The sequence below is a fragment of the Procambarus clarkii genome, chromosome 31, assembly GCF_040958095.1.
Source record: "Procambarus clarkii isolate CNS0578487 chromosome 31, FALCON_Pclarkii_2.0, whole genome shotgun sequence".
NCBI classification, from domain to species: Eukaryota; Metazoa; Arthropoda; class Malacostraca; order Decapoda; family Cambaridae; genus Procambarus; species Procambarus clarkii.
Genome location: NC_091180.1, coordinates 22,619,815 through 22,631,772, shown reverse-complemented (window position 1 = coordinate 22,631,772; position 11,958 = coordinate 22,619,815). Strand labels below are relative to the sequence as shown.

Here is an 11,958-nt window from a genome sequence, read left to right as displayed (position 1 = left end):
CGCCGGAGAAGATCGTCCTGAAGAAGGAGCCAACTAAGCCAGCCCCCGCTGTCACCATCTCTGAACCCGAGACCGAGTCAGATGAAGGCGAGGACCTCATGGCTTCTCTTCTGTCGGAGTTCATTGGTAGTAAAAAGAAAAAGCCTGTAGAGCTATCATATAAGCCTGACACGCACAAAAAGAAGCCAGCAGTCTCACGCAAGGAAGAACCACAGAAAGTCGAAGAACCACAGAAAGTTGAAGAACCACGCAAAGTAGAAGAACCACGTAAAGTTGAAGAACCAAAGAAAGGCAAAGTTGAAGAACCAATGAAATTCAAAGTAAAAGCACCAGAACCAATGGAAGAAGAAGAAGAAGATGAAGAGCAATCTGCTGCCTTTACAGCTAAAGAAAAGGAAGATCTCAAGAAAAAGAAGAAGTCATCGGTTGAAGGGGATGCGAATGTGAAGACGCAGAAGAAGAAAGAACCCGAGGTAAGTGAGGAAGACATGTCACTGACTGTTACACCAAAGGAGAAGACTAAATCGCCGCCTCTCTCCCTTGGCAAACATCAAGTTCTGACTTCAGTCATCAAGGAAACTGACGAAGAAGAAGAACCCCCTTCACCCACTCCAGTCGCTCCTCGACCTGAAACTCCACCAAAGCCAAAGCCAAAGCCTAAGGTGGACATGGACGATATGACGCCCATGGAGCGTTATCTGTTAGAACTGCTCGGTGGCCCGGCTGAAGAAGACTCTCCGGTAGGCAATACCGTTCCCAGATACACGGATGTCCTGCTCAGAGACCTTTTTGCCCTACATGTTTGATTTTTTTTATATAAACAATATTACTTTTTTACACATTTTCATATTTTTTTAAAGTAAACAATAGTAATGAATACAGTCATTGCATTCATCTGACTCTTGTTATTTTATTTTTTGTGTTAGTGGCAAAGAATAAAAGGTTCTCTTGAGCGTTGACGTCCCCTATCTGGTCGTGGTGTGGTGTAGCAGGCGCTGCCTCTCGCTCTTATCCTTGGTTCGCTGCATCTCAAGATCTTCCTCCCAGCTAACACATAAAATATCAAGAGGATTTAAAAAACACCGAAGAACTAAAGTGAAACGAAACCCCTAAAAAACCCCGCCCATAAATAGCCCGGTAGTCGGTTGCCTCGGCAACATAAATGAACAATTGAACAACAAATCTGACAATCTTATAAACCATGTCTAAAGCTCATTTATTTTTCCTTCCCAACACAGGTTATGCTAATATTATCAGTAATGCTTTCTTTATTATTTTTGACTCCTGTCATTTGTAGAGTTGACTCGCAAGGTTTGTGTCGTCACTTGTAGGTACAGGCAAAACTAACTCTTCATTTAGTTGTGGTAGGCAGTTGTTGAGAGGTTGTCAGAGTAGTGTCTAACACAGCATTGTGCATTCTTTCTTACCCCACAGAAGGAGGAGGTCAAGGAGGAGAAGATGGAGCAACAGGTATTATTTCTTTTAAGTTTCTTGCTGTTTTCTCACATGTCTTAGTGCCAATATTTTGTTTTTTTGTTTTAAATTAGATTTGAAATAAATATATTTTGTTTATATCACTTTAGTACAGATATGAATAGATTTTGACACAATATTACCTTCATATAAAAGTTAGTCACTCAAAGTTCTCAATTTTGTTTTTACACTGGCTAAACCTACATATAAAAACAGAACATATTTTTATTTTATAAAATTAAAACAAAATAAAAATAATGCATGCATAATACCAATATGAACATCATATAAACTATTTACAAACTTTTCACATCAATTTATAAAATATTCTTTTATTTTACTTTTATGTTATTCTCCTCCCATTTGTATCTCGCTCTTCTGTGCATGTTGTCAGATCGCTAAACGTCACAAGTCCTTCGTATATTTCATCTTCTGTCTAGTTTTTATCACCGTTCTTGTAATCATATGTCCAGTAGATGTGACGTCACGCCTCCCTGTCTTGACTCGTTTTTGACATTGGCTACGTGGTGTTGACAAGTGTGACGTCACACCTCCCTCTGCCATTGGCTAGATGGTGTTGAAAAAGTGCAACGTCACACCTCCTGCCATTGGCTAGGTGGTGTTGACAAGTGTGACGTCACGCTCTTCCTGCCATTGGCTAGGTGATGTTGACAAGTGTGACTTCACACCTCCCTCTGCCATTGGCTAGGTGGTGTTGACAAGTGTGAAGTCACGCCTCTTCCTGCCATTGACCCGGTGGGCGTTAGCGAATGTGACATCACGTCTCCAGCCAATAGCTAGGCGGTGTTGATGACTATGGCGTCACATCAGTGAGACACGTGTGCACAAGGACGGTGTTGTGGTACTCCGGGGTGAAACGTGGTCAGTGTTTACACCTTGCCGGTGTTTACAGGCGGCCAGTGTTTACACGTGATCCATGTTTTCCCATGGTCAGTGTTTTTTTTCCGTGGTCAGTGTTTGCACGTGCCCCGAGATACACGTGCTCATTGTTGATGTTGGTCTCCTTGTACTATTAAGGAAGCAGCCCAGGTTGAGGAGGAGTCGAAGAAGGAAGAAAAGGCTGTCAAAAAGGATAAACCTAAAAGGAGAGAAATTAAAAAAGAGGAGGCTCCGGTGGACTTCACAAAGGTTCAGCTTAAAAAGGTCAAACCTAAAGAGGAAGAAGCCGCTGACGAGGCTCAACAAATTGAGCTTAAAAAGATCCCAGATAAAGAGCAACAGGCCGTATTAGAGGGTGAGAAAGTTAAACTAAAGAAGGTTACGGCTAAAGAGGAACTGACCATTGAAGAGGCTCAGAAAGTTCAGCTTCAAAAGGTCGGAGCTAAAGAGCAACAGGCCGTGGAAGAGGGAGAGAAAGTTAAGCTCAAAAAGGTCAGAGCCAAAGAGGAACAGGCCACAGAGGAAGCTCAAAAAGTCCAACTTAAAAAGGTTGGAGCCAAAGAGCAACAGGCCGTGGAAGAGGGAGAGAAAGTTAAGCTCAAAAAGGTCAGAGCCAAAGAGGAACAGGCCACAGAAGAAGCTCAAAAAGTCCAACTTAAAAAGGTCGGAGCCAAAGAGCAACAGGCCGTAGAAGAGGGAGAGAAAGTTAAGCTCAAAAAGGTCGGAGCGAAAGAGGAACAGGCCGTAGAAGAGGGTGAGAGAGCTAAATTAAAGAAGGTCGGAGCTAGAAAGGAAGAAGCGGTTGAAGAGGCTGAGAAGGTGCAACTGAAAAAGGTTGAGACTGTAAAGGTGGAAGCGAAGAAAGAGGAAGCAAGGGAGACCAAAATGGAGTCCCTCCAGGTTTGTTGGTGGACGAGTGAGCTCTTAACCCAGCACTCAAACCCGCACGAACGCACACTTGAGGAAGATGACGGTTCTTGTATCTTATAAATACGCTCCACTTTAAGCTCTTGAATACTAACACTAAGACGCCGTCTCTGGCAACTATAATTTAAAATCAGCTAAATAAGAGCCAAAATTTGTTAAGACTGGTTTATGCAAACTAAATACTTATCCAACTTTAATTTTTTTTAAATTTACCGTACCATAAACAACAAGATTTAAGTATTTAATATTTTTGCACATAGTAAACCAGTACCAATAACATAAATTATGTGGGTTGTTATGACTCACTTAAATAATGTAAATTATTAATAAAATTAAATAAAAACAAATAAGTTCGTTAAACAGCTCAGAACAAGATGATCAGCAAATAATTTGTTACTCCAATCATAAACGAAGTGCATGGAGGAGTAACAGTCTAAACTAACGGTAAATCAAATGCAAAGATACAGATACAAGGGCTCTGTTTTTTCCAACGGTATATATGTGAGTTCTATTCACAAAATAATATATGTCGATTTGATCTACTTTCGTGCAAGATTGTTACTGTAATGCCTCACCTTATTATGGAAGCTTATAATACATGGTTGGCAGGGCGAGATGCTGTAAATGACAGAGAAACGTTTCGATAACTTGACAATATTGTATTTCTTACGGTTGACAAGATTCAATCACCACCCCTAATCACTGAGCAATAATAAACATACAGAAGAATGATTCACGTCATCACTAGACATATACAGCTGATCGCTCTGGCAATTACAACTCGAGCGAGGCCGTTTGTGTGTTGTTCGATGTTGTTTTTCTTGTGGCCGCTATATCCACTTCTATCCTGACACCAGATTCTCTTTGTCCGACTCGTTAACACGAATAATGATCTTGTTCACCCATGCGACTTATACACTAACTCAACACTACTCTCTCTCTATCTCTCTCTGGATGACGCGACAGTCTACAAAATAGGTTATCCCATGCAACGCAGATTTCAATTACTGGTTGGTTAGAAGGGTATAAATAGCCTAATCTACTCTGTCCTTTTGGGATGTATTTTATTTTCGAAATAAACTTACTTGAACTTCAATAATGTTGGTTATGTCAGTTGCTTCTGCGGGTGTGTAGTCAGCGCTCGCACCTGAAGAGCCGAAGGCGTGGCTCACGAAAAGACTAAATTTCACTCCAATTTACTAAAGGAAACATTGTTTGATAAAATGTTGCATTTGATTGATATTCGTGAGAAACACCTGACAGATACTTGCGGTAGTGCTACGGTTTTTTTTCTGATAACGAACTCAACCTCGCATTTCGTAAACCACAGATAATAGTCTTCCAACGGTCATAGCAAGCCTAAATATTGGCAAGAAATCAAGTTGAGAGACTGGTTCTTCTCCAGTTGAGAGACTGGTTCTTATCTGTCTCAGATAATACATCACATATTGACGTCAAAATTCCAAAAAGGACAAATAAAGTGGTACTATAAATCATAGCTGTTCAGGAACAATTTTCTATGCGTGGGTCGTAGGTTAGGTTAGGTTCGCGCGTTTTAATACATTGTTTTCAAGTCCGTTGTGGCAACTCTGGAGGATGGCCTGTCTTTTCCATAGTTACAAACATTTTGAATTGTTTATAATAACAAGCGAACGTATGAACAAATGGGTTCTTTCACCTTAATAGTCGTTATTGAACATAACATGTTTATAGAAAGAAGCATTCTCTAATCCGACTAAAGTTGTTTTACGTGAGAAAGTCTCGTCATCCACCTCTATATTTTACGGCCGCTACTGTTTTGTACCTCATCTGTCCTGCCGTACTGGTGGTGCCTCTGTATTATACTGGATTGATATAGATTAGGTGTAAATAACTTTTACATTTTGTTTCAAAACTCATTGTCTTCGTTATACAATGACTATGTATGTCTTGCTAGGCCAACACCAGTGCGGTAACTCACTAGTTTTGTGTAATGATATTTTTTGTCTTTCTTTTTTTGTCATTACAATTACAGCGACTCACATTAAAAATTTTATGGCTTTTTTTATATTCGAGTTCAAAATCACCCATTTTTACAAGCGTCCATCGGAAGCTTGAGACTGCACAAATAAGAACAAATTTCCCATGAATTAGTAGGGGAAAATTATCATTATTGTTGCCAGATTCTCAGTGTCCAATGGGCGGTGTTTATTATTTTTTTTCCTCTTTTTGTTTCATATAAAAATTTGTTTTACCCTGTAATAACACCTGATTGTTAATTACCCATTGATAAAAAATATATATAACCTACCACCGCATGTGCATCTCAAGCTCCTGTTTAAGAGTTAAATTCAAGGTTCTACATATATTATTTAAATTTAATGGAACTATAAAATGCATTCTCCAAAATAGTTGTTCTAAAGCATTTTAGTTTGTTTTCGGCTTAAAATATATTCATATATATATATATATAAACAGAGCAAATATCACATTTGCTCTATGCCTTGATATATTTTATAAAGCCTTTAAGTTCATAAATCAAATCCTGTCACCTAAAGATGTCTAAACATTTTATTATTTAAGAATTTACACACTATGTAATCCACAACAAACAGATGTATACTAGGCTAGGCAGATAGCGGTTAAGAGCAGGCTAGGCTTACGGACCAAGTGAACATCTTCTCTGGAAGTCATTAATGTCTTTGACCACTTTTTTCCCCCACATAGGAGGAGGCTGAGGAACAGGTAGGCAGCACTGGGTGAATCGACACGGCAACACAGGGGTCTGATATTAAATAGAGAGAGACATTTAACTTTGGAATTGATAGTACGCAGCTCAAAAGATTCAGCAAGATTCAAACCGTTGTGGACATCTATAAACAGGGCTTTCTGAATCTTTAGGCATTGTACATCTTCATCTTTGATCATTTTTGTTTATCTTATATGTGCACCTCTAGTTACTGTATGTCTACCTCTGATTTTCAGTCACTTACAAGTTTTGTTATATACTCTTCTAAGCTTTTGATGTCTACTGTAGGCATTCCTGTTTGCCTGTAGGTTTTTGGCAATACTGTGCAGTCTTTTCCCTATATGCAGACTTTGAGGCCTAAATGCAGGTTTTTATAGCTACATGTTGGCTGTTGTGTATGTGCAGACTTTCTTTTAATCTCACAGGCGGTGCGTATGTCCCCTATTTGTTTTAGCTGATCAATGTTTCTAAAACAGGCTTTTGTATTTGAGCTGTGACCCCTTATACACATAATTATGAATGCTGTCAAATTATTGCAGCGGGTGATCAAAGTATGTAAAATGTAGTACCTTGATTTAGACTTGTGAACGCATATTGCAATTTGTTTCATGAGCCCACTTTAATTTTGTTTTCATCCTCAGCAATTCTACTTACATGTCAGTATTTTGTTTAATGCATTGGTCATTGTAGTTTATGTTATGGAAGCCTCAATTCTAATTTCCAACACAGTCATTTCAGATTTTGTTGATACAATGCGTGAAAGCTTATTATGCTAAATTATGCAAAAATAAGTTGGATTAGGTTAGGCACTGTTATTTGGTCTGGATTGGGAGGGATAGTGTAGGATTGGGCTAGGTAGAACTGGGTTTGGTTAGATTGGGTTCTGATTAGATTATGTTCCAGCACCCAAAACACGTTTAACCTATCCAAGATTATATTTAAACTGAAATTTTCAAAATATTATCCTGGAATGAAATTTTGGAAATTATTGAAATGGCTGTTTAAATTGAATCGATGACCAACTTGTATTGCCTTTATTCAGTATCACATGGATAAACAACTTTTTTCTAATTATTGTCATTGTATCTTAAATTAATTGCAGTTATGTGTAAGTTTTTATGGCACTGCTCAGTCATTAGTGTTCAACACTAGAACAATCTTCGTATATTTTCATATTACATTTGGTAGTTAATACTATATAATAATGCATATGATTTCACTAAATGACATGGGTATAGTTGGCTTCACAATGTGGCGACGATGAAAATATTAGCTCTACATTATAGTTTAGTTGTCATAGGCTTCATCCAGGCCGCATGGGTAGACTGCCACCCTGGCCGCATGGGTAGACTGTCACCCTGGCCGCATGGGTAGACTGCCACCCTGGCCACAAGGGTAGACTGTTCCATGTTACGTGTGGGGGGTCCAGTTCCTGAGCCCATTATGTGCCTCTTTAGTCTTTTCCATTACCGCCCACGGGATGGGTATGGAGTGCATAATTAACAAAATCAAAATCATGTCATTGGGATTTAACATTAAACGTGTCCATAGCTAAACTGCAGATAAAGTATCTTATTAGGCTTCCTATATGGCTTTCTTTTGCTTGGCTCTTTTCAGCTATAAACCTAATTTTTTTTTGTTGCATCTATATTTCAAACCTTTTTTTATCCAAAAATTCTGATAGGCTGTTATCGCTATAATCTACATTGTACGGTTTGGTTGTTGCTGATTCTCACAGTTGAGTAAGTCTGCGGCAGGAGAATTACTTGTCATTGTAACGGCTCTTGTATTAAACAAAGGAGCTATCAATCCCAGGTTACATGTCCTGCTCCTCTACTAGGAAGAAGAATATAACAATAGTTATCTAACGTCGCTTTAGGGGCTTTAATGAAGGGACGATAACTTTAATTTTTCCGAATAATATGGGATCCTTTCTGGTGTTAAGTCAGTCTCATTCTATATGTAATTCTATTGATATATAGTTTTAAAATTATTACTATATATTTTATATACTATAATTTATATAGTGAAAATGATATAGTTTTAACATTTATAAGCTTTACCTGTATAAACAAATGATCAAGTCCTCTGAAGCGATGATTAGTGTGGCAGTTCCACTAGCGGCGGCACTAACACTAGGATAGTACCGGGGAATAGCAATAGCGTCTAGAGATGAAATTGCCACGTAGTTTTAACCTATTAACTAGACTATATAGATGATAATGTATTTTAACAAAATAAAGAAGACTGTGGTAATACGATCACGAACTAAAAAAAAAGAATAGCTGTAGGGGTATTCCCACCAAGCTGAACTTGCTACACAACACACACACACACACACACACACACACACACACACACACACACACACACACACACACACACACACACACACACACACACACACACACATACCACACCAAAAGCTCCGAAATCATCTCAACATAACCTCAAGATAACCACTCCCACAATCTACCACTCTACCATCACCTGGACGCTCCACAATTCTATTTTGATTGGCTCACTCGGTTTACAACACATAGCATTACAACCTGTCGCCCTGGGGGGCAAGTTGTGATAGGTTATGATCATACGTCTGACATGAAAACTTTCGCAAAGCCTGACACCTTATGGACGATACCCATGTCGACTTGGAAATACGATACGAAAGAAGATCTTTTTGAGAAATGTTTGAAAATCGTAATTCTTTATCGTCACCTGGCTAAGAAATACTCCAACTCCGCGTGATAAACACTTCAAGAATGTGGTATATTTCCTTTAAAGACAGGATATATATATATATCCTATCTTGAAACAGTTTCGGGTTTGTTTACTCAATTTCACGTAAAGTAAGTCGCTTCTGTATTTTCTAGGTGCACCTTTGCATTCATTTACCGGTGAATACTCAAAATTGTATTGTAATAATAATTATTGTCCTTCACCCCCCCCTCCCCATTGTCTTGTCCACAACAGACACAGATTCGTCACAAGCAACATGAAAGTGCTAAGTCAGACCAAAGCAACAATGATCAAACACCTGAACCCACTTACTCTCAGGGACAGCCGTCGGAAGGCCCAACAGGAGTAAGTTATCCCACAGGTTACACACAGGCAGACGCCCAAAAGGAAGGCCCACCACATACAATTAAATCACAGCCCAAAGTTCCAACCAAACCAATCAAGCCATCGGACGAATGGGAACCACTGACCACAGATACTTTGGACGAACACTCTGATGGAGTAATTAGCCCTACAGGCTACGCACAGCCTCATCCCCAAATAGAAAGCCCACAACATACATTTAAACCTAAGCCAACAGCCCCAGCTAAAACAGTCAAGCCATCAGACGAATGGGAATCGGAGAGCACAGATACCCTGGACAGAGACCCTGAAGAAGTAATTACTCCTACAAGTTACGCACAGCCAAAAGGCCAAACAGAAAGCCCACAACATACATTTAAACCTAAGCCAACAGCTCCAGTCAAAACAGTCACACCATCAGACGAATGGGAGTCGGAAACCACAGATACCCTGGACGAAAATTCTGCAGGAGTAAGTAGCCCTACAAAGCACATCCAACCAGCAGCCCAAACTGAAAATTCCAAACATACGGGCAAGATTGAACCCACAATTTCAGCTAGCACTATCAGGCCAACAAACAAGAGGGCACCACAAACCACAGATGCTCAGGAGGTTCATTCTGCAGAAGTAAGTATTCCCACAGACTACAGACATCCAACAGCCCAGACAGAAAACCCTCAACACATGGGCAAGTCTCCGCCCACAGTACAAGTCGGAACTTCCAAGCCAACAGACACATCACAGAGAACAGACACGCAGCAGGTACATTATATACAGCTTTAGTGGGAAATCCAGTAAACCTCTATAAGCAATAATGTTCTATAAACCCATCTAACCAAGTTAGTGTTTCTCTTCAATGAACGACTGTCCGTTTGATATTCCAGTCTTTGACGCCTTTATGTTGATATGTTCCCTCCTGTCTTTGTGATTCAGCTGTCCAAAATGTTGACTGTGGACAGACATAAATGTTTATAATATGTTGTTTACAAATGGACTCTACTTCTTGCATATTCTCTCTTGTGATTATGTGTTCGTAACAGAATCCTTTTCCAGCAATAATACCAGACACTTGACAATACCTTAATTTCCTTTCTAAATAACTGCCTAAATTGCACGTAGACTCCATTAAACAAACACCCTAATGCTATCCAGCAGTAAGGATGATTTCCGGACACCACCTCGAACCCCTACACCTCATAAAAGAGTAGACTCCCCAGTTAAAAATTAGACATACATGTTCATATGACCAGATACTCTAGTAAGAGTAATAGCGTAACTAGTAATTTTGAATTGGCTACGACGCACAACAAAATTTACACCCAGGGAAATATATATTCAAATTCTGTCGTGTGGTATACATTAATTTGGGAGCATTTTGATGGAGGCATAAAGGTGTGGATGGGGTAGGTGTCCGGAGCAGACTGAGATAAAAGAATAAAGGTGAGGCTGCAGATGTTGTGTGGAGGAGAATACTGACCCCGGTGTCTCCACCACCAGCACCACCGTCCCCTCAGACCTCTCCTCTCCTACCCTGACGAGGATGAGGGAGAGTCTTCCGAGTACTCCAGTGAGGAGGAGGATAGTTGGGGTGGAGGATTAGACATATTGAAACAATGGGTAAGGCAAAGCTCAGTCATACCTCTGTTTTACCCTTATTTCAAAGTTCAGTTTCTTCAGTGGTTATTTAGTGAACTTTTGAAACTTTTAAAACTATGAAACGTTTATCTAGTGAACTGTGACATAATTGCGAGCTTAATAATAATACCGGGAATCATCTTAATACAATTATTGTATTTAGAGTAAAAGTCACAGTTACACATCTGGAAAATATACATTAAAGCAATAATTATGAACGAGAAAACAGCGGAGTACTAAGAGGTCGACGAGGTGTGAGGTTGCCTCAGGCTGGCCACGGAAGGTGAGGCGCCACGACCCACATTCACGAAGCAGTGATGCAAGTACTTACGAACGTGTTCATCTTTCCTCAATCTTTGACGGCTTTGGTTACATTTATTAAACAGTTTACAAGCATGAAAACTCCACAATCAACTGTTGTTATTGTTATAAACAGCCTCCTGGTGCTTCGGTGCTCATTAACTGTTTAATAATTGTAAACAGGGTCGCCAAAGATTGAGAAAAGATGTACAGGTTCGTAAGTGCGTGCGTAACTACTTCGTTAATCTGGTCCCAGATTGCTCAGTGTTCCTTGTCCAGCGTTCCCTTATCTCCTTGCCTCACAGTTGGTCAACTGTTGAGGTCTATCACAGTCTCGACCTGTACCGAGATAATACCATTATCTCGCTTAAGGTCACTTTTCCTGTTTATAATGTCTGGCTATATTGTATATTTTTCTGTATTGAATCCTTCGTCTGATCTTTTAGAGTAATTGAAGATTTTCCCCTATTTAACTCTAGTACAATGATTAAGATTAATTATACGTTGTCCAATTTATATATATAAATGAAGATCACGGTATACCATTATCTCGAGAAACTTTAATGGAAGCCGGCACCACTTAATTGATAGCATAGTACCATAAGCATTAATTATTGTTTTTAGAAGGGCGTCACAACTCCTCTGCGCCAATTAGGCCCTCATCCCCTGCCAAGCATCAATAGCCCTTCATCCCCTGCCAAGCATCAATAGCCCTTCATCCCCTGCCAAGCATCCTCAATGCATAGATTGACGTTTTGCATTTCTTCCTGTGCCCCAGCTCCCAGCTACTATTACAACAAACCTATTACTGTTTGTGGTTCATGAGCGTTATGTCTTTGTATACCAAATAGCATAAGAAATATATATGTTATTACTTGAAGAGACTGTTTACCTGACATTCTGTAAGATGTGTC

The 11,958-nt window shown here is 39.6% G+C and overlaps 2 protein-coding genes across 22 annotated transcripts in view; both read left to right on the top strand.

The window, feature by feature from the left end:
* Positions 1-79, top strand: part of LOC138370111 (golgin subfamily A member 6-like protein 22) — a 4,264-nt gene extending 4,185 nt beyond the window's left edge. The window contains exon 3 of the mRNA XM_069334098.1: positions 1-79. This exon is cut by the window's left edge and continues 783 nt beyond it. The gene's annotated coding sequence lies outside the window, so the exon portion shown is untranslated.
* bt (projectin protein bent) overlaps positions 1-11,958 on the top strand; it is a 157,986-nt gene that overhangs the window by 16,105 nt on the left and 129,923 nt on the right. For 17 of the 21 annotated variants that reach the window (XM_069334528.1, XM_045743326.2, XM_069334527.1 and 14 more), the window contains 3 exons: positions 1,435-1,470; positions 2,512-3,273; positions 6,007-6,024. In XM_069334528.1, the coding sequence (XP_069190629.1) occupies positions 1,435-1,470; positions 2,512-3,273; positions 6,007-6,024 (816 nt within the window). The remainder of the gene's footprint in view (positions 1-1,434; positions 1,471-2,511; positions 3,274-6,006; positions 6,025-11,958) is intronic. The other 4 variants (XM_069334530.1, XM_069334529.1, XM_045743342.2 and 1 more) reach the window with 2 other exon arrangements.